Below are 20,689 nucleotides of genomic sequence, written 5' to 3' on the forward strand. Positions count from 1 at the left end.
CGGTGTTCCCACTGAGTTCTTTTCCGTTCTGCCTTTTCTGGTGAGCTGGCTGGAGTCCCCTGCTGCAATGCTCCTGTTGGTGGACTGCCAGACCCATTCTGGGTGCCTTCCCTGCCTTTTGCTGCTACATCACGACTTGTCAGGGCAGTAGCCGTGTACCTTGCACCGTGTCAGGGCAGCATCCCAGCCTACAGCCCAGGGAATGGTCCTGCTGAGCCACCTACACCATGTACTTGTGGGGATGAGGGTGAGCAACAGGTGGGAGAAAAGGGAGTTGGACCCCTGAATTTTCTGGCCTTGAGGTGGATTCCCCCACACTGGGCAGGGAGTGATCCCTCTGTGGGATGCTGAAGGAGGGCTGCAAGTAGAAAGAGGAAAGGTGCAGATAGGAAGACTGAATATTAATAGGTAGCATCCCTGGGTCTCCACATAATCCCCTGGCTGGCCTTGCATGCTCGCCCTGGTGACCCTGGGCTCCTCGCAGAGCCGGATACAGAGATGATCCCCCTCTCCTTTGATGGAGATCAAAAGCCAGGGTAAAATTACCCTGCTCTGTTCCTCTCTTTCTGTGGTCTGCTCTCCATCCAAAAAGTGTCTGGCTGCAAAGAAGTGTGCAGGAACACACCGGTAGCACAGAGCTGCACAGGGTGGTGGGCACCAGCTCCCTCAGGGGAGGCACTGCCTTCCTGCCCCTGTCTGGAAGCTGGTGAGATTTACCTGCCAGGGTGAGAACAAGTGACCTCATCCCAGAGCAGAGCCCCTCATCGCCATAAAGGCACCTCAGCACCATCCCCAACTTCTCCACAGTTCTTCCCTCTCTCTTCCTCTGATACCTGCACGTGGAATCAGCTCCTGTGCAAAGACCCCGATGCACATCACAGCATAAGACCAAGGAACCCAGTGTCCCAAGTGCCAGCCTCACCACAGTGACACGGGGGGTAACAAGGCAGCATCCTTACCGGGATCTGTCGTGCAGGCCGGGTTGCCTTCCCTGGTTGGGACCTTCACAGCCTGCCTCCCAGCCGAGGATGGCTTCCCGCCAGCCAGGAGCTCCTCGTCCCCTCGTGGTGCCCAGTCGGTCCTGTCGTCCACCCTGGCTCCCTCTCAGCTCCTCAACCTCTCCCAGGACTGATCTCCCCATGGGGAGCTGGAAGGCTGTGGACGGGAGGGGCCGGGGGAGGGCTGATTCCAGGAGCAGCGTCAGGCAAATTAAATCAGACACCAGAGACTTGGGGAAATCGGATTGGGACGTAATGCAAAGCAGGTGGATGGGGAGGGGTGAAAAGAGAGAGTAGCACACTCCTCCTGAAGGGAAAGAAACCATTGCGGAAACATTTGAATCCCTGTTTATGTGAGCCACAAACTAATAAAGTGAAGATTAGCCAGAACAGGCTAGGATTATAAACCACTGGGGCAGGGATTGTGCACCTCACGGTCCACAGGAATTCCCATTTTCACAGACACAGAGTGCCACTTGTGCCCTGTGCATGGTGGGACGAGGGGACGGTGCCACTCACAGCGGCCCTGCCAAGGCAAGACCCACGATGGCGTAGGGTTGGGGTCCCAGTCTCTCTGGGCAGCAAACTCGAGCTCTGCATGGGGAAAACAGAACTGGGCACAGAGGCCAGGAGTGGCAAAAGATTTGGTGGCGTGCCTTTTGGCAGCCACTTTAGTGGGATGCTGCGAGGGGATTATCTTGGCCTCAATCTCTTTTAATCTCTCCCGCAGCTTTGGCCCAAGCCTGAGATAAATACCTTTTAACAGATCTCATCTGACGTCAGGAAGCCATCAGTCTAATCACCCAAGCCACCTTCGGGTAGAGCAAGCCAGAACTGTGGACACTGGCCCCACACCCCACCAAAAGGGTCTCGTCAAGCAGGAGGCATCCAGCAATCCCATGTAAATCACTAGGAGGAACCTGTGGCTGCTAGGACCTTGTGGATCTCCTTCTAGAGATAGGGAATTTGAAATGCACGCATAAAATTCTCTTTTTCTCATGATCCTGGGAGGATCATGAGGCAAAAAGGGTTGTTGATGTATGATTCCCAGGTTCGCATATTAAGGAAGTGCCAGGATTGAGAAGGGGGAAAGGCTTCCCTGCTTCAGTCCGGCTTCTTCAGAACTGTGGGACTGAGGCTAACACAACAGGGTCCACTAGGCAGGGGCCTTGAGCCAAGAGCAAGGAGGGGAACACTCACGTACCTCTCATAAAACTGGCCCCAACTGTTCAAACTTTTTCCCTTCCATACCATATTTGTGGTCTCCAAGGCCTGTTTCATAGCTCTGATGCTTCCCAAGGAAACGGTCACTGCTCTTTTTCATACTCCATATCCACCTCATTCAATTCCTGTTTGGCTACAATATAATCCCATCTCTGGACACTAATCCCCTGGGCAGTGACAGCAGATTGTCTCTATATCAGCATGGAAAATGATAAACAAAATATCTGCTTTCAGGGACAATTTGGTACATGAAGAAAAAAAAAGAAAAGAAACCTCACTTCAGGGAAATGTGAGTGTACAGGGCTTTTCCTTAAAGTTAGCTCCTACCTTTTCCAGGGGTAACCCATAGCAGAGCTTTCTTGCCCTATCAGAAGTAGATGGCATCTGGACAAATACTTTGTTTGTTTTCTTTCATTAAGGGCTCAATCTCCCTCCATCATTTGTTAATTAAATTTCCATCAGCAACCCATCTGCATGCGTCCCTCCTTGCATACAGACTCACACTCACACCACGTGTGTCCAGCACTCTCCTTTTATTCCATATATTCACAGTGTCTCATCTTCCCTTGCGCATACCAGACTTGAGGTTCTCAAGATTTGCAGGCGCCAAGGAAATCCAGAGGCTTCTCCTTTGAATCCCTGAATGTGAGACAGCCCTCGCTCCTCAAAGTCCCCAGGATCCTCCTAGTGCTCTTGGCTTTGGCCCTGGAGGACCAAGAAGCTTGTTCTGAGAGGAGTCTGGCAAGGGGGGCCTGCCTTCCTACGTCTGAACGACACAAACATGTTGGCAGGGCACCGAAGGAAGATCTTGGTGTCACTAACTTTAGTACTCTGTCCCCACTGCCATTTTCCAGCTGCTGGGCAGTCACAGAGAAGAAAGCTGCAATCCCTCCCCATCACTATGGCTCTAGCATGCTAATAAACTGCTCCAGGCCTCTGTGGTCCCGTTACTACCAAGACCTGCAAACCCACTGTGTGTGCCAGTCCTGCCCAGGGTCCCATGTACTTAGAACTCATCTCTGGCCCGCAGCTCCTTGGGGTGCTGCGTCCTCTCCGAGGCAGGCTTGTGCATCTGACGCGTGGGCCTGGCTCTGCCATTGGGAACGAGAGGTTCTGGGGAGGATCTGCTGCTGTGATCAGCCCCCTGATATTCTTCTCCATCAGGCTTGTTCTGTTCCGCAGCTCTCTGCTCCATTAGCTCCTCTGCCTTCACCCGCTCCTGCAGCCATAGAGAAAAACGATGTGAGCCTCTCCCTGCTAGCATCTCAGACCTGCTCACAGGGGCTGGAAAGACAGATATGGTCTTTGCCACATTCATCCAACCTCGCCAGAGTCCATTCTCTCTTGCAGGACTCATCAGAGGCTGACTTCCTCCACTGGGCATCTTGTGAGATACCATGAACTGCTGCCCCATGGGGAAACTCAAAAGCGATTCCTCAGAGGATTTGATCTACTTTGAAGGTGTTTGTATATGTTTCTCCAGCATGGCTCTTTACCTGCTCAGCGTGCTCTGCGGAGTGTGTGTACCAGAGAGCAATGGCACAGCGCCTGCCTTGGCTCACTGCTCGCACGCCGTGGGGATTCTCCTTGCCAGAGCTGAATGCTACCAGTCTCCCACACTTAGGATGCACTTTAGCCTGCCAGGAGAGAGAAGAGACAATGAAACCAGCAGCCCCTTGCTCTGGGGTACACTGTCCTTCTACAGACATCGTGTTGCCCACAGACTGGAAGAACATCTCTGTTAGAAAGGAGTTAACCTCTTCTCTGTTTGAGATTTGCCTCAATTTGCCTTTAGCTGCCCCCATTTGAATTTGCCACAACACTAGTGCCAGACTGAGTTTGGAGTGGTGGGATCCAATTACCAAGTGGCCGCCTCCCACTTAGTCTAAATTTCATGCTCGGTCCTTTGTCCTCCATTTGGTCAGACCCAGACCTACCGTGACAGTCACAGCATCCATTTCAGTGAAGAAAAGGCTCCCACCTCGGAAGTCATCATTGAGGTAGAGAATGCCACTGTGGACAAGAAGAAAGAGGACAAAAAAAAAGATGGTGAAGCTCATTCAACCACAGTGCTTCACTTCCCCACACCTCTCGTCACAGGAGAGTGCAGCACCTAATTAACGCCAGAGGTTCAAAAAATGACTCGATCAATTATCACAAGAATCCATTTGGGGGCGTTAAATACAGCAGTGCTTAGCTCAGGGGAGTCCTGAGCTGCAAGCCGCAGGAGGCCAAGAAAGTACTCCGTGGAGCTAGATCCACACACTCATCCTGTTTTTTGTTTTTTCTTAAATACTCTGCAGCATGCATCTGTGGCACCGTTGTGACAATGCCCTGGGCTAAGCAGACCTTAGTCCTGACCTAGCATGACCTTGTTTGTGCTTTAATATTGTGAACAATCCAAAGCCTGGAAGAGGAGACTGATCAACAAAGAGTGCCATGTCATAAGAACCAGGGAATAGAGGGTAACATAGGAATGGTCAAAAAGAGGCATGGTGCACGTGAAAAAGAAAATTAAAACAAGAAATTTCTTTACTCATACAAGACAAAAAGAGAAGCAGTGAGGTGACTGAAGTGCAGGTGAGACCACAGTCAACTAAATGAAAAAAAAAAGAACTGCAAACTGGGTGAGTTCTTCTTCGTACTCAACTAAACCAAAGAGATAATGTCAAAGGAAGAAAAGGGGCTCATTACTGGGACTAGCTGCATAAAATAGATCTCAACACTGTGGCTGCTGAAGCAAAATATTAAAGACATAATTACAATTACACGATTACCAGCCCCGGAGTCCATAAAGCTACAGATCTTCTCCCATAGGGTTTTAAAAAGACTCAGATCAGGCTTGTAACACAGGACTAGAGAAAAGCTATGGCGGCTCTCATGCATATAAGGGGGCAGGAGGATAGTGATATGGGCTGAGGCATCAAAAGACCTATCAGCTCGACTTCAGCAGTCTGCAGAGCTTCCAAATCCATTTCTGAGGAAATAGATAGCTGAAGGACAAGAGGTACACGGAAAACAGTTTTGTTACATGGGTATACTAAAAGCACTGGGTTAGTCACATAATCTTTGACAAAACAGTTAATTTCTCAGGGAAAGATAATGTCAGTTTGGACTCTGCTAAAAAGTTTTCAGAATGGTGCCTCTAGAGAAATTACTAATTAACACAGAGAAGGTGAAGAAGAGCATGTGAACAGCACACACTGAATAGTACACAAGTGGCACTGAGAGCACTACTGTTCAACTGGACGAGGATTGCTGGAACTCTTGGACCCCTTGGCCCAATTCTGTTTAATATTTAATTGAGTATAGCACAGACACACAGAAGAAATCCAGGAATTTTTTGAATCATGTTTCTTAGATTGTCTGGAGCACAGCAGCCTCTTTCAAAAGGACACCAGAACAGCATGGCCCTTATTGAGCTGGTTGGTCTACCATACTTCACTCTGCAAGAGGGCAGAATACTCCTAGAAATAGCTGAGTAGCATAGATCCAGGAAGGATATTTTAATATACACTGACACACAAGTCAGAGAATTCTACTATTCAGGGAGGAGTGAGGTGATAGGATAAACCTTCCTGCAAAGGAAATAGAGAACTAACCAGTTATAAGACAGAGCTTTGTAACTTTACGATTTGACTACACCAAGTAAACACCTATGGAAGAAGGGAAACAGAATTAAAGATACCAAATGGATTTCCTCTAAGTCCCACATCCCTACCATAGCTGTTTAGAGCAAATTTCTGCTCGAGGTTCAGCTGCCACTCAAAGAAAAGACATATAAGATTTTTTGGTGCCCAGGGATGAGATGATGAATAGGGAAAAAAACCAAACAAACATAGTGAACTGGTCACATTTGGCTGCAATGTGCAAGGCTTGTCACCATCTTGAAAACCTATTGGTTTCTTTCACAGAAGAGAAATCTGCTGCAGTCTGGAACAACCTCTCACATGCAATGGAACATCCAAACATGAAGTACTGGTAGTGAATCCTCAGAGAGATCAGTGGGAGAATAGTCACCAAAGCCCTGACAGCTCAAACAAAGGAGGTTCAAGGAGCCTGGTTCTCTCTGTAATGTGTGGACAACGGAAGAGTAAGATTGAGAAAGACAGAACAAGACTCAAAGAAACACCTTGTTCTAAGTGCTAGCAGTAGACTGTAGCATTGTGAGAGACAAAAGACAACTTAATATCACAGTTCAAGGTCCAAGCAGCCTCTCAGTCTCATTGTGCTCTCTGTCAATGCTGAACATGGGGACGGAAGAAAGAGCAGAGCAACTTCCGAGCCTAGGGGAGGTGTATCACACCTCATTCTGAATCCACTGATGAAGCCTTCTGCTTCATGCTACAGCCCTCGCTTTGAGCCAATGACCCATTGGCTGGCTTTTACAAGCTGAGCTCATCCTTTCTTGGGGCTGGGGAGACATTTTGATCTCCACGAGCTCTAATGCAGATCCCCTTCTCTTACCTGTAGTCTCTGTAGACATAGGCAGGTGGCTCTTTCCAGCACTCTTTCCCCTCAGGATCCAACAGACAGTTATCAGCATGGACAGGATGACTGAGATCCAGGCGACCTTCCTGCTCTTCTGAAAAGGGAAGTTGCAAAAAAGAATAAGAGCATTTTAAATTTCAAGAAAGAATAAGGCAGAGAGGGAGGGACACATGAGAGTAAAGGGAAGAGAGTCTCCTGAAAGCATGTGGCTGGGAACTAGGAAAAAGGCTTTCTGGGAGAGGGGACTAACAGGGTGAAGTATTCTTTACCCTCTACTGCTGTGCGGCACACAAGGTGTGTGAATGAGAAATGCAGTTTCTTTCCTGGAGTGAAATAGGATTCTATGATTTTCCGTGATTTCTCACTGGCCTGCAGAAGCAATTTGACATCTCTCCAGTCCACGTCCCCATTCTGGGCTAGCTACAAGTGAAAAACAAGCCTGTTAGAATACTCATAAGAGACATTCTAAGAAATGACACGTGTACACAGTACAGAACAGATCTGTGTAAACTCCTGTTGTCACACATGTAAGACAATAACATTTTCTCATATAAATATCAGGTGTGCGTATGTGCAGTGCAGTGATTCTTTCCCTCTATTCAGTGTGTGAAGCTACATCTGGAATGCAGCACCATTTTGTGTATCAGGATAGGAGGGATACTGGCAAACTGCAGTAAGTCCTCAGTGAAGTGTCCTAAGACAGCTGGAGATCTGGAGCACATGACTTAGAAGAAGAGGCTGAAGGGCTAGGTTTCTTCAACCTAGAGAAGAGAAGGCCAAGGGAGGTTCTAACTGCAGTCTCCTATCACCTGAAAGGCAGTTACAGAGAAGATGGAGCCAGTCACTTCTTAGAGGGACACAGTGAAAAGACAAGAGGCAATGGGTGTAAGTTGCAGCAAGAGAAATTTTGGCTAGATATTAGGAAAAACAACTTGTCCTTGAGATCTGTACAGCACTGAAAAAGGCACCCAGAAAGGATGGGCAACCTCAACCCTTGGATATGTTCACCACTTGCATGTACAAAGCCTTGAGGAATTTCATCCAGCTTTGAAGTTAGCCATGCTGTGAGCAGAGGGGCGAAGCAGAGATCTCCACAGGCTCCTTCCACCTTAAATTACACCACTACTCTAAGCTACCCACACCTGTAAGACTATTGAAGGGACAAGTAGCAATCCTGAAACCCTGCCCCAGGAGAGAGAAGGTGCTTGTGGAGCCCTCCACACACAATGTATCTAAATATAAATGTGGAGGGTCAGGAAAAGCTGTTCATGCTCTTGTAAGAAAGAAAACACACCCAGGACCCAGTCCAGAGGGCTCTTCACAGAGAAAAGCGTGCTTTATGGACAAGAAAATGGCAGACTCGCAGAGCCACTCACCTGCACGGCCTTCAGAACCGTTAACCCTTCAAATCTCTCATGTGGGGTGTGAGGGGACCGTCTTGCTCGGTAGCCATCTCCTGTTCCTCTTGCTGCCTGGAACAGAACGATGCAGAGGACATACATTAAGCTGCCTTCTCTCCTCCACAGCAGCATTACAACACTGCCTGCTGAGGAGGAAATGACGCAAATGGGAGCTCCTATAAGACCCAGGCATCACCTTTGTCAGCCGGAGCAAGTCCTTACACTCAGACTCTGTCAGGACTCTGTCAAACACAACCCTCTGGGTTCCATTCATCTGTTGGGAATCCATGGTGACAGTGACACCCTCAAAAGGCAAAGAACCTGTAGGAGAGTAAGTACAGACAGAGGTAAGCAAGCTTTGGATAAGAAGCCCTGAGACACAACCCCCCATCCTGGATAAGGAAGTACACAGACACTATAAATTCTCTGGGAAGACAAGACAGCTCCCCAGAAGTGCCCATTCCTTGCAGATCTGGGCCACATGCATCCCTCACACACTTCAAAGGAACCAGAGTATCAGCTGGGGTGCTGGCCTACAGCAAGTGCTTCAGCAGCCAGCAGAAACTTGGGGCTTGCGGGGAGAGCAGCAGGGAGCTGGGGACAGTTGAATGTACTGTGGACCACAAGAGTGGAACAGGCCCAGCCTCCTGGGCTAACGCATCTTATCCCAGAAGCATCTCCAGTGCGTCTTCCCACTATCTCCAGTCCCAAAGAGAAGCAATGGGCACTGGTCAATGACTTGATCCTTTGATGCTTGGTTTTCTCCCCCCCACCTCCTCTCACCTCTGGATGGCAAGGAATGCCAATGCACTCAGGCCCTCAGAACGATCTGCTCTCCCGCATGATACAACAAGAGAATCACTTGGGGTCACCTCAAGCAAAGATGCCAGGACAGAGCCCTGCAAGAGTATAGGGCCAGAAAGAATACAGGACTTTGCTCTGCAGTCTACAGCATTCAGCCACAAGCCATGTGGATTGGTGTTTTTTAGGGAAAGGCTTGCCCAAGCTGAACTGTCTGTTTCTGGTTTCCATCCTCCCCTGCCTTCTTTTTGTCCCCCTCAGAAAAGTGTTGTTTGAAGTTGGGCTGGTGGAGTTGAACCATGTTTTGTGTAGACTCTCCTGCCTGTCCACGCCAGCTGCACTGAACAGGGATCTACATGGCCACAGGCTTGTCATACATCCAGGCAGCACTGACCTCAGCTTCTCCAGCCACAGTGCTCTTTAAGTTCCCATCCCAGAGAGGTACGCAGCGAGATTTTGCAAGAGTACACATGCATCACAGATGGAGAAAAGAAACAGTGAGAAGACTTGCTGAGCCATTCGAGTCAGTCTGCATATATGTTAGCATTCAAATGTCTGAGGATGGAAGAAAAGACAGCATTTAGCCTAGCTGACTGCAACCAAATATTTTTTCAAGCTTTTTTACTCACCTCTCTTCTCTCTCTCTCCCATATGCAGAGTTTCCTGCTTTTGCTTCTCCTGATCCTCTCTCGGGAGCAAGGGAGAAAACACAGACCATGGCTGTCAGTACACAGAGCTATGTCTACCCTTTTCTGTGATCAGCATTTCACTTCTTATTCCTGTTTTACCCATTCCTCAGTACGACCGTATCATTATCCCCTGCTTTTAACACTTGTATTTCAGTCCTTGTCAACTCCTCCAACCTTACCTGTATTTTTGCTTTAGGTTTTCAGGAATCAGCTCATCCGGAGTCCAAAGATCCTGCAGGAATAAATGCAGATGGTTCACCATAAAGCAAACTTCTCCCATAGCAGATCAAGACAAACAGCCCATTCCTTGTCCCTCTTCTCCATGGAAGATCAGACCAATGGCTCTGGCCTTAATCTGAGGACAGTAAGGTCGGGTTAATGTATATGCTAACTACAGCAGCTAACAGCTAACTTCATTTCAGAAGCAGCAGAAAGACCTTAGAAGATCCACCTCACGAGTACGTGGAGATCCTGTTCATCAGCATCTGATCCTCTGATTCAGGTGCTACTGAAGCAAGTTCTAGCAACTGTCTTGGTGAAATCAAGGCAGGAAAATTAAGATGATATTATTACTTACAGGGTCATTGAAAGTTCCTCCTAGATGCTCCACGGCATAGTAAATCAATTTCTTCTCCATCAGAGATCTCTGCACATAACGACGAATATTCTGTGGAAGCAAAGGCGCTGTCAAACCACTCCACAACAGGCAAACCTATCCCCGTCCAGGGCAGAAACCTTCCCCAACACACAGCTCTGTGCCACGAGGGCCCATTCTGTCCCAGAAGAACCCTGCCTGGCATAGACCATAAGCAAACTCGGATTCCAGATTCTTCAGTCCTGAGCTTGGAACACATCTGCTGTAAAACACATTTTCCCTTGTGTTTCCTGGACCTGTGATCCTGTTGTATGCGACAGGGAAGGGAGCAGAAAGTACAGACCTGGGGTTGTAACTACCTCTCTTGCTGTGACAGCTGTATCTTCTCCAAGTTCTGTGCGGTACTGTTTCATTTTCTCCAATACTGGCTCATCAGTGGGATAGAAGAGCAAGTAGGAAGCAGCACATTCAGCAGCCAGTGCCTGGTTCCCAACTTGGGCAGGGACAAAACAGAACAAACAGGTATGTCTCTGAGATACTTGGTGTTAGCAGCAAATGCGTACTGGCCAGCAGCAGCTGATCCGGGTCAGGATCTGGCAGCAGATATAGGGAATATCTGGATATAATAGGGAATTTTATATATTTTATAATATATAAAATATAGGGAATGCACCGCACAAAGAACAGGCCAGCTTCCTATACTTAGTGCAAGCTCATTTAGAGGAGACAGACAAATACATATATGTATAAATAAATATATTTATATATATGAAGGCTGCTCTGAGAATAATGCCTCCTATTTTATTCTGTTGGTCCTCGACATCAGAAGCGGATGTTGGTCATATGGCAGTAGAGGTTGAACCTTGACCCAGTATTTCCCTTACATTTTGTTGCCATGCAACAGGTGGCAGCAGATGGACAGTCTGACAAAATGGCATCTGACATGGAAGTGTGAATGAAGCAAAGGTGTGTAGTTGAACTCCACTATGCGGAAACAATTGCACCCACTGACATTCATTGACACTTGCCGAACATTTATGGAGATCAAACAGGGGATGTGAGCACAGCAAAGTGGTGGGTGGTGCATTTCAGCAACAACACATTCATAGCAGCTGTGAAACAGTGGATCACTTCCACTGGCGTGGATTTTTACAAGTGCAGCATGCAGGGTTTTCTTCATCACTGATGAAAATGCACAGCTAACAGTGCTAGCTATGTTGAAAAAGAGCATTTTGTAGCTGAGAATGTGTTCTATTAAATAGTGTTATTGTACTCTTTGTATCTGTTGTAGTTTCCACAGAAACAAATAGGAGGCATCACTTTCAGAGACCTACATATGAGAAGAAGGTAAGTCCCACCTCCCTTATCCAACAGACATGGGACTGGGGTCAGGAGGCTTGATAAACAAGTTTTATCAGTGGTCTGACAGAGGAGATGACAGGCAGTTGGGCCAGTGCAGGAGGGAGTGTAAGCGTCCAAGAGCTGAAGGACAAGTGACAGTGAGAGAATGAACAACTCTCTCACTACAGGATTAGGCCTGTAGCTTGAGCAAGCAAAGAGAGGTTCTGGGCAGAGTAGGGGAGATGGGGGCAGAAGGAGGGCAGAAGTAGAGCTCAGGTGAGTGTGCCACTTCTCCCTGTGACATGCTGCCCTCCAAGTTCAGAGATAAGTGGAAAGTTTAGGCGTGCCACAGCATCACCCGCTGGTTCGTAGCTCTGCTCACCTTGATCGTAGGCAAACTGCAGTAAATCGAGATGAGATGGTATGAAATCTTCTGTGGCAGAAATCCATCCTGGCTTTGTGGCAATTTCAAGGACGCACTGCTGCCTGCACTTCAACACCTGAATATAATGGGCTGCAAGAAAGAGAGGCATGAAAGCCAGCAGCTCCAACAGCCAGACAGGAGGACTGGAAGATAAGGGATGTCCACTGTGGGAAGAATGGCCTTCTTGCCCATCCCTCTGGGCCTCTAATACTACCTGCAATGGCTTCATACAGGCCAGGCTGCAAATCCTCCTCCACCTCTTCATCCTCCAGCGGCCCTTCACACAGAGCACGGCACTCTTCAAGTGCAGACAGTGCCTCTCTGAGTGACTCCTCCAGTCTGTCCACAGCCTGCAGGTACTCATCTGCATTGTAGTGCTGCACACCGGCCTCATACGCTTCCTGCAGAAGACAGACAGGCTCCTCATTAGGGTGACACCAAAGGACTCCCTGAGACTGAGTCACTCTCAAGATGGTGCTGACACCTAGGGGCCCGCCTGGATCACAGACAGCCCACCATACAGTGACAGCCATTCCACTGGACTGAGGCCAAATGTATTTCTCCAAGGCCCTGCAGCTTACAAAAACTGTCACCACGAAATCTGTGTCCTAACTGCAGTAGTGTGCCCTCAGTGAAGCACGTACATCTCGTCTCAAGCCATGGACCTTGTGTGGGAGCAGATCAGGGCCCCACGCTGGTCCTTACAATGTAGCATGAGCTGCTGATGTCTGGTTCTGCATCGGGCCCTCACCCAGTGTGGTGCAGCCTCCAGGTCTCGGAAGTTGTCCGACTTCACCCCTGACATACGCCGGTATTTCTCCATGTCCTCACGCATCTGGAGGTGTTGGGGATTGGCGACAAAGAACGTGTGAGCAGCAGACACTGCCTGGTCCAGTTTCTTCAGCTGCAGAGGAAAAAAAGGCCGTGCACGTCACTCCCGCTTCTCTTCAGGCCCACCCCTCTCCACAGCTGCTCCCGCTAACCTCTGTGACCGCGGCACCAGGCTGCCACCCAGGGTTCGCCCACACGGCGAGGTGCCCTTTGCTGCCCTCCCACAGCAGCACGCATACGGTGCTGGAGATCTCCAGCCCGCTCCCCGAGCCCGGCCGCGGCACCACGTACTCCTTCCCCGGGGCTGCCGCCCGCCGGCCCCGAGGGCAGGCCCACCTGGAAGAAGGCCACCTGGAGGTAGTTGTAGGGCTCCCTCCGCTCGAAGTCCCGCTGGATGACCAGGCTGGCGCGGTGCGCGGAGGGCGCGGCGCCCAGCCGGCTCCCCAGGCAGTGCTGCAGGCAGTCGGCGCGCTGCAGCACCCGGTCGAAGAGGGCCGCCTCCCAGGGCCCGGCGGCCGGCGGCACGCCGAGGAAGGCGGCCTCTCGGCGGCAGGCAGCCCGGCAGGCGCGGCGGGCCGCCCGCAGCCCCGCGTAGCTGTGCAGGGCGCGCTGCAGCAGCTCGGCCGCCCGCCCCCAGTCCCGGGCGAAGTACGCCCGCACGCCGTCGGCGTACAGCAGGTCGTAGGGCACCAGGCGGCCCGCGGCCGGGGACGTGGAGAATCCGGCGGCGGCGGGGAGGAGGAGGAGGAGGCAGAGGAGCGAGGCCATGGCCGAGCCGCCGAGAGGGAGGAGGAGCGGGAGGCGGCGGGGGTCCGCGGCGGGGGAGGCACTGGCGGCCCTGTCTGGACACACCCAGGGGGCCGGGCGGTGAGCGGGAGGGGTACGGGGCAGGGGGCCGTGCTGGGCCCGCGCCGCGCGTGTGGTGGCCGAGAGGCGGTCGTCGCTGTGCTGCGGCTCTATCTGCTCGTGTCGGCCCCCGGGAGCGGTGCTGCCGACCTGCCCCCACTTCACGGGCGCTTGGACCAACTCCGGGCTGGCCCGGTGCCGCCAGCAGAGCCCTGACACGGCCTGCTGCGGTTCTGTGTCCGGGCACCCACATGGCCACAAGCTAACCTAACCCTTCCTTCAGGCCGTGGGACCTCGGCCCTCCGACAGAATGGCACTGAAGAGGTTGCAGCGTGTTTATCAGAACCCCTGCAGGACACACATCGAGCTGTCGGAGTTCAGAAGCTTCCATCGTGTGGCAGAGCACTTGGCTGGTAAAGGACAAGGTACATGCCACAGTCCCTCTGATGAAGCCACCCCGTTCACTTGTGGCTGCAGCTACAACCAGCATGAGGAAGGAGAAGGCTCATCTCCCACATACCACCACACTTCCCTTCCAAGAGTTTTGTGCAGAGTAGGAGCTTGATCTAGCCCTCAGAGAACAAATCTGTTCCCAGATTTGGTGGTGTGGAAGCCTGGAGCCCTCCATGTGGAGGCTCTGGCAGCTTTTCTGAGCTGGCTGCTGCCTGGCTGAGAAGTTTGGGCCACAATGTTTTGTGCAAAGTCATGAACCTTGCACTGGAATCAACAGATCGCACCAGTGGAAACACTACTTTATGAATCAGGGTCTTTCTGGAGAGGATTTAAGTTTTCAAAACAAAGCTGCTTCAAAGATCACATAGGCCACTCCTGTTTAGTTGTAGGCAGCCTAGGTCTGCCTTGAAATGGAGAGGGAATCTTTTCATCCCGTCTCCAAATGATGACTTCCATATGGGTGCTGTTCCCTCCCCTGGGCTGCGGGGCATCTGCTGCCTCCCAGATACTCTAACAAGAGAGGAAGCGCGCCTTGCACGTTTGGCATTTCCCTTCCAGAAGCCAGTGAATCTTCATTAAACACTAGGGTAATCATTTTGTTTCTATGGAAACAAAATTATTACTAATATATTATTTTAAAAACAGACACACGGTTGACACTCCAAATATAGAATTTTAATACCATTCCATGCTTGCCTCGTCTCCTAGGGCAGAGCGAACGCAAGGGTGGAGTTCACAAAGGGACAAGACTCCCGAGGGTGCCAAGTGGCTGTTGCAGTGGTGGGTGTTTGTAACCTGAGGGCAGGCACAGGCTGTCCGTGTCCGTGGAGCTCATTCCGCAGATCTGCCACACTTCTCTTACCATGGGGTGCCATGTTTCCTGCCTGCTGGCGAGAAAGATGAGAATGTCAATTAGTAATCAGGTCCCGAGACAAGGGGAAGGTTTGAAGTTTTATTTAAAAATCATGATGGCACTGAATGTTTCTGATGCTGTCTCTCATAATTTGGGATCCTGGAGGGCCTGTGCCTCACAGGCCTCAGGGGTCCTTTCCCGCGGTGCCTGCTCCTCATCCTGCAAATGCCAGGCCTCGCTGCCAGCCAGCGAGCAGCACCGTGGCCGGTCGGTGCTCTCCTCTTCTCTGCTGCCAAGCGAGAGGCGGCGATCGCGGCATGCCGCAAGTTGGAGACGGGAGTGCCGCGGGCTACAGGCTGGGGTGGGCTGCGGCGTCTCATCGATGAACGTGGTGATCTCATCTCGGAAGAAGCAGGCACTGGAGCTGGACCCCCGGGGCACCAGCCCACCCTCCAAAAACTGCCGTAGGGATGTCAGCTCATCTTCTGGGGGCTGCCGGCGGTGCTGGTAGTCATGCAGCTGAGGAGGCAAGAAGCCAGGGCCTCCAGGCTTGCGGAGGGTGGAAATGCGGATGTCGTCAGATGAAGACCATTTGTGTAGGAAGGATGGAGCGGAGCGGTGGGCGGAGAAGATGTTAGTCTCATCATGTGACATCCTCCGTGAGATAGGGACCTGGGTGATGGAGAAGACGAGGAGGCAGGTGATGAAAGACTTGGCGAAAACACAGGCCAGAAGGGGAGTATCTGAGGCCTTCTGAGAGAAGAGTATAAAGGACACGAACATGGGAGACAGACAGAGAATGAAATAGGTTGTGGGTCTGCACTAATAGCTTTCAGCTCACCTGCAGATAATGCACCTTGTCCTGGGGTAACAACATGTGGTGCATTGGTAGCAGTTTGATGTCCCGGGAGTCCCGCTTCACAGCTGCAGCGCCGTTGGCATCAAATCTCACTTTGCAGATCCTGCCATCCCCATAATCGTCGCACACACCATCTGTCGGCAAAGAGGAGAACGGCAGTCAGAAGATCAGCATTATCAGAGCACCCGGATGCCATCCTAACACCTGTCTGACCTCTGTCACCCTACTTGCAGCCATCAGGACCGACGTCTGAACAAGGACCTCTACTTTCTACTTTCAGCAGAAAGGACACAGAGACCGCCTCACTTCTTCTGTCTCACTTTGGAATCTTCCCCTGCCAGGACTTGGACCTTTGGACGGCTGGTTGGGCTGAGGGCTGCCGTGTCTTTCATTATGGTTTGACAGCTACACATCTCTCACATCTACTGTGAAGGATGTTGCACAGATTTTCTGGGATGCTAGTGAGTGCTAAGGCAGCAAGTAAATGGCAGAGCCTTCTCCAGAATACGTTTTCTCATGGTTGCTGCCCTTAGGCTCTAACACGAATCCCATACAGCCACCCACAACATCTCTCCCAGTGCCATTATGTCCTTCTCCCAAGGAAGGCAACTCTCTCCTCTATAGTCTTTTGGGAATGGGGTTACTGAAGAGGTGACTGAAGGGTGGTGAGGGGCTTACCATCATCTCCATCTTCCTCAGACATGATAGCCACACACTGCTCCCAGATGGTGCGGAGATCTGCTCGGTAGCGCTCGCAGGACCAGATGAAAGAGGGGAGCAGCAGAGTCTGCACCATGGAGCACCAGAGCACAGCCAGGACCATCCAAGTGGGTGCCGTGTCATAGCGCAGGCTAAAAAAGCTCACAACCTTTGAGGGAGGAGAGAGAAACAAGATCGAGAAAGAAGACAGACATACAGATAAAAGAAGGAAAACAGGAGTCACCTCTGTAGTAGAACATAATCTGTCATTAAAGGGTTTGTCAAGTTAGTATGCACGCGCCTTTGAAAAAAATGTTCCTGGGATGTTTCCCCAGGTTTGCTGGAGCATGCCCTGAGCTGTGATCTCTCTAATATGAGACTTGGTGTTAGCATCCCTTCTTCCCTGTGCTCATTAAGAGCTTGAGCTAAATAGGCACAAACAAAGGACACAGCCACAGGAAAAAAACTGTGACTAAGCCTCTGCTCTCTTAATGGTTCCTTTTGAGAACTTCCTCCGCTTTCCAGTTTTGCAGAGAATCAACCAGCCAGTGAAAACCTGAATGCTGACTACAAACATACTAGCAGAAGGAAAAATAAACCTCTCTGCACCAGCTTTTAAAGCTGGTGCATCAGATTTCCAGAAACAAATTGGAATAAAAGCAATCTCATCCTTTTTACCAAGGTAGGTTCCCCTGTACATTTGCAGAATAATTTCCTCCCCAGTCTCCTCTTAGCCACTTAAAACTCTCACTGTGGTTTTAGCTGTGGTGTGGTGTGTATTCCCCAGGCTCAGACTTGCCTTAAAAAAATGTTCCCATGGAAGGGTGAGGGAACTACTGCAACCTTTTTAAAATTGTCCCTCCGAATAACACAGATTCAGATGTGGCAACTCTCTGGCTGGTGGATGGAAGATGGAGTTTCTTCTTTAAAATCCGAGAGAAATGGAAATCTACTTTAACTACAGACTGTGAAGGGAAAGGAAGAACCCGCTGCTTACCAAGATGGGCACCCCCGTGAGTGTGTCGTACAGGAAGACAATAGCGCTGATGAGGTTGGTCATCTGCAAGGAGGTCTTGGCTGACTCGGAGCCATCCAGCGAGGACCTCCTTTTGCCTCGTACATCCTCCACCACGATGGCTGGCACATTGAAAGTGTTGTGTGCTGATGAGCAGGACGATGCTTCCTCTGGCCTCTGATGGCAGCACTGCCGTCGCCTTCTGTGTGCCCACAGGGTCTGGTAGAAGGTGATCCCCACACACACCAAGCCCATGACGATTCCTCCAAGGAGCAGGAGGCTAAAGCAGACACCAAAGCCCAGGCCTATCTTGCTGACGATGAACTGGCAGCCACGAGCGTAGTACCGCTCGCCGTTGTTGTGCCAGCCGATGGAGGGCAGAGTGGAGAGGATGAATGATACCATCCAGATCCCCATGACTGCGTGCAGAGCCTGCTTCTTGGCGTTGCTCAGCCGGTAGTTGACTGGCCACCTCACCATCCACATTCGGTGGTAGGAAAGGGAAGCCACTGTGAAGCAGGTGGCCAGTGCCAGGGTGTAGTATGTGGACACGAAGACCTTACAGATGCTCTCGTTCCAGTCATAGTTGGAGGACTCACGCCGCAGCTGCACCACAGCGTAGGTAGTGAGGGGTACCGCTGCCATGAGGATGTGAGTCCCAGCGAGGAAGCACAGCAGCAGCTCCAGGGGCTTGTGTTTCTGTTGCTTGGCCGTGATGCTGAGGATAATCCAAGAGTTGGCCAGCAGGGCTAACATCCCACATGCCAGCCACCACAGTGAATTGTTGTGCAAGGTGGACTCTGATTCAGAGTCCCCCATGCTGTCCTCCTGCTAGGCTGCACCTCGTCCCTGCCTCAGGGTTCCTGTAAGAGGGTGAATGAGACTTCGCGCTGGGGGAACCACGTCCCTCCTCATCTGCTGCTGCGCTGATGCAAAGTGTACGCACACTGCAGGCGTTCCTCAAGGCATTGTCACCAGGCACGAGGCAGAACAGCCTGCATCTCTGTCTCACTCTCAGTCCTCCCTTTTCCTTTTGTTTGTTTATATTACTTTCACTTGATCTCTTTCTCCTGTTTTTTTCTGTTGTTCTCTTTCCTTTTCTTTCTTCCACCTTCTTTCTTTCTCATGAAAGCTTGCCAGTGCTTCTTCCCTCAGTCTCTCATGCTCACTTTTTTTTTTCCTCCCCATCTATTTCATTCCTTTCCTCCACTCTTCCCCCCCAAAAGAGCTCTCCTTACTTCGTGTGCTTCCCAGACACTTTCTGTCTGAGGGACCACCTTCTCCAGGGACCGGTGAAGGCCTCAAACAAACAGGGACTGCTGAGACTCCAAAGAGTTTGACAGCAGCAGGCACCTGCTGCCCAGTGTCCCCCTGAGCAAGGGGCTAGCAGAGAGTTTCAGAGAAGACAGGAAGCAGGACAGAAGTCCCGTGGAAATGGTGAGAATAGTGCATGCACAGTGTGTAATCCCCCTCTCAGCAAATGGTACACTCGTGGCCAGATGCCTGCTAAGTCAGTCAGAGAGCCATCAACAGGGAGTGAAGGGTGAGGAGGAGGATTCAGAGAGCTCCCTAAGCAAGACCCCGTGGCACTCTCACCGCATTGTCTGTTTTGCTGCCCTCCAGGGCTCAGCCTGCTTTTTCAAGCTTCCCTGTGCAGCGCAGGGCAGAGCTGACGAACAATGAGGAGATGGTGGGGAGGGGGCAATCCTTTACAAAGGTTCCCTTGGAGATTCAGGACATGAGGTTCACTGTAGAAGAGAGAAAAGAGAAAAAGTAATTTAAGATCATACTATCTCCTCAGATCTCCCTCTCTCTCCTTGCTCACACAAACACATTGTCATGATTTAGGCTTTGCAGAGCTCTCCCCCTTGTCTTTCAGAGAACAGAAGACCCAGATTTGTGCCAGTCCCTCAGCCCAGACTCTGGCCGCCAGACACTTTGTGCTCCCTGCTATTCCAGTCTGAGGCTCCCCACCCAAAACATTAATAATGTCATTCTTATAACCGACGGCCCCATCTGCACCGTTCCCTGCCATTCCAGTTCTGCTCTCCTCACACATCCCTCACTCCTAATGTACAGCTCCCACATCCACGCCAGTCTTTGGACTTCCACTCATCTCTGGCAGCACTTGTCCCATCCCACCCAGGGTTGCAATCTGTGGCATCAGCAACTCGCTGCAGTCCCACGGCCCTGAAGCACAAGTTTCTTGGCCATCACACTTCATGATTCTGATGAAGCAGCCCTGCTCTCTGGACACAGCCCAGTTGTAGGTGCCCTGCAACCACTCACCTCTGCCCATGCAAGTATGCTCCAGGAAGACAAAGGCCTGCTCTGCACCTTGTCCTAGACAGTGCAAACCCAGTCTGCCTGTGGGTGGGTCAATGCCTCAAACCCAAACAGTGGCCCAATTCCCATCCTTCCCATCCTTCCGTGTCACCGCATTTCTTCAGCCCCTTGGACCAGCTGAGGCTTTTACTCCTTTTCTCCCTGCTCAGAGCAGGTTGTTGTGGCTGGCTCTGAGATGCTCCCGCTCTGCCCCATCCCATATTTTTCTCCCCAAAACTACCAGAGTGGCAGTGAGGCCTGTGCCCTCTGCAGGCAGTTCAGAAGCCGGCCAGCCCTGGTAATCCCCGGGGAACGAATCTTCCTGCAGTCTCTCCGCCTGCTGCCCTTCCCACCGGTTTGCTCCGGCGGCCCACGCTGTTCTTGGATGAGGCAGGAGCCCTCCCGCGCCTGCTGGGTCGGGGGCCCAACACTGCTCCGAGCTGCGGTCCTCCAGCATCCGGAGAGCCTCCGATCCGCTGCAGAATGGCCGGCTCCGTATGCCCACCCTGCCCTGGCCGGAGCCGCTCGCTCCCCACCGCCCTGCACCCAAGCCGCTGGGTAGGGGGACCCGGACTGCGAGGAGAGGGAAACTCGTGGGGCTGTGACTCGGAGAGGGCGAGGAGGGGATAGGGGGGGTAGATGAGACGGAATAATCGATGGGAAGCGCGGCGAAAATCGGAGCGACGGGGGCCAGGGTGCCCCCGTCGCCTTCCCCTTCGCCCCCCCCGCCTGGCAGCCCGGCTACTGCGGCGGCCGGAGGGGCGGAGGGCCAGCGTCGGGCGGCCCCGAGCCGGGCCGTGCCGTGTCGTGCCATGCCATGCCATGCCATGCCAGGCGCGGGGACG

General features: G+C 51.5%; 2 protein-coding genes across 3 annotated transcripts; both read right to left on the bottom strand.

Moving 5' to 3' along the window:
- P3H3 (prolyl 3-hydroxylase 3) lies at positions 2,737–13,562 on the bottom strand. The gene is made up of 15 exons (XM_021396006.1): positions 13,131–13,562; positions 12,715–12,867; positions 12,178–12,364; positions 11,922–12,053; positions 10,558–10,691; positions 10,181–10,270; positions 9,783–9,835; positions 9,544–9,602; positions 8,310–8,434; positions 8,090–8,185; positions 6,983–7,133; positions 6,690–6,807; positions 4,160–4,235; positions 3,719–3,859; positions 2,737–3,441 (listed from the first exon to the last, which is right to left on the bottom strand). The coding sequence occupies exons 1-15, from the start codon at positions 13,560–13,562 to the stop codon at positions 3,229–3,231; spliced, it is 2,160 nt and encodes a 719-aa protein (XP_021251681.1). The 3' UTR covers positions 2,737–3,228.
- On the bottom strand, positions 14,747–20,483 carry GPR162 (G protein-coupled receptor 162). 2 transcript variants are annotated; one of them, XM_021396028.1, is made up of 5 exons: positions 19,116–20,483; positions 17,502–18,382; positions 16,484–16,673; positions 15,788–15,939; positions 14,747–15,618 (listed from the first exon to the last, which is right to left on the bottom strand). In XM_021396028.1, the coding sequence occupies exons 2-5, from the start codon at positions 18,336–18,338 to the stop codon at positions 15,091–15,093; spliced, it is 1,707 nt and encodes a 568-aa protein (XP_021251703.1). In that variant the 5' UTR covers positions 18,339–18,382; positions 19,116–20,483; the 3' UTR covers positions 14,747–15,090. The 2 variants fall into 2 exon arrangements, with proteins under 2 accessions (XP_021251703.1, XP_021251694.1); XM_021396019.1 differs by having other exon boundaries at positions 17,502–20,482.

This window comes from Numida meleagris, chromosome 1, assembly GCF_002078875.1.
Source record: "Numida meleagris isolate 19003 breed g44 Domestic line chromosome 1, NumMel1.0, whole genome shotgun sequence".
Lineage (NCBI taxonomy): Eukaryota > Metazoa > Chordata > Aves > Galliformes > Numididae > Numida > Numida meleagris.

Excerpts from the sequence above, each read along its gene's own strand:
- P3H3 (XM_021396006.1), bottom strand. The coding sequence starts at position 13,562 with ATGGCCTCGCTCCTCTGCCTCCTCCTCCTCCTCCCCGCCGCCGCCGGA. Across the intron at positions 9,836-10,180 it reads GAGGAACTTTCAATGACCCT|GATCTTTGGACTCCGGATGA; the intron begins GTAAGTAATAAT and ends TTATTCCTGCAG. Across the intron at positions 6,808-6,982 it reads GTGCCGCACAGCAGTAGAGG|AAGAGCAGGAAGGTCGCCTG; the intron begins GTAAAGAATACT and ends TTCCCTTTTCAG.
- GPR162 (XM_021396028.1), bottom strand. The coding sequence starts at position 18,338 with ATGGGGGACTCTGAATCAGAGTCCACCTTGCACAACAATTCACTGTGG. Across the intron at positions 16,674-17,501 it reads TCACGGGGGTGCCCATCTTG|GTTGTGAGCTTTTTTAGCCT; the intron begins GTAAGCAGCGGG and ends CCTCCCTCAAAG. Across the intron at positions 15,940-16,483 it reads TGAGGAAGATGGAGATGATG|ATGGTGTGTGCGACGATTAT; the intron begins GTAAGCCCCTCA and ends CTTTGCCGACAG.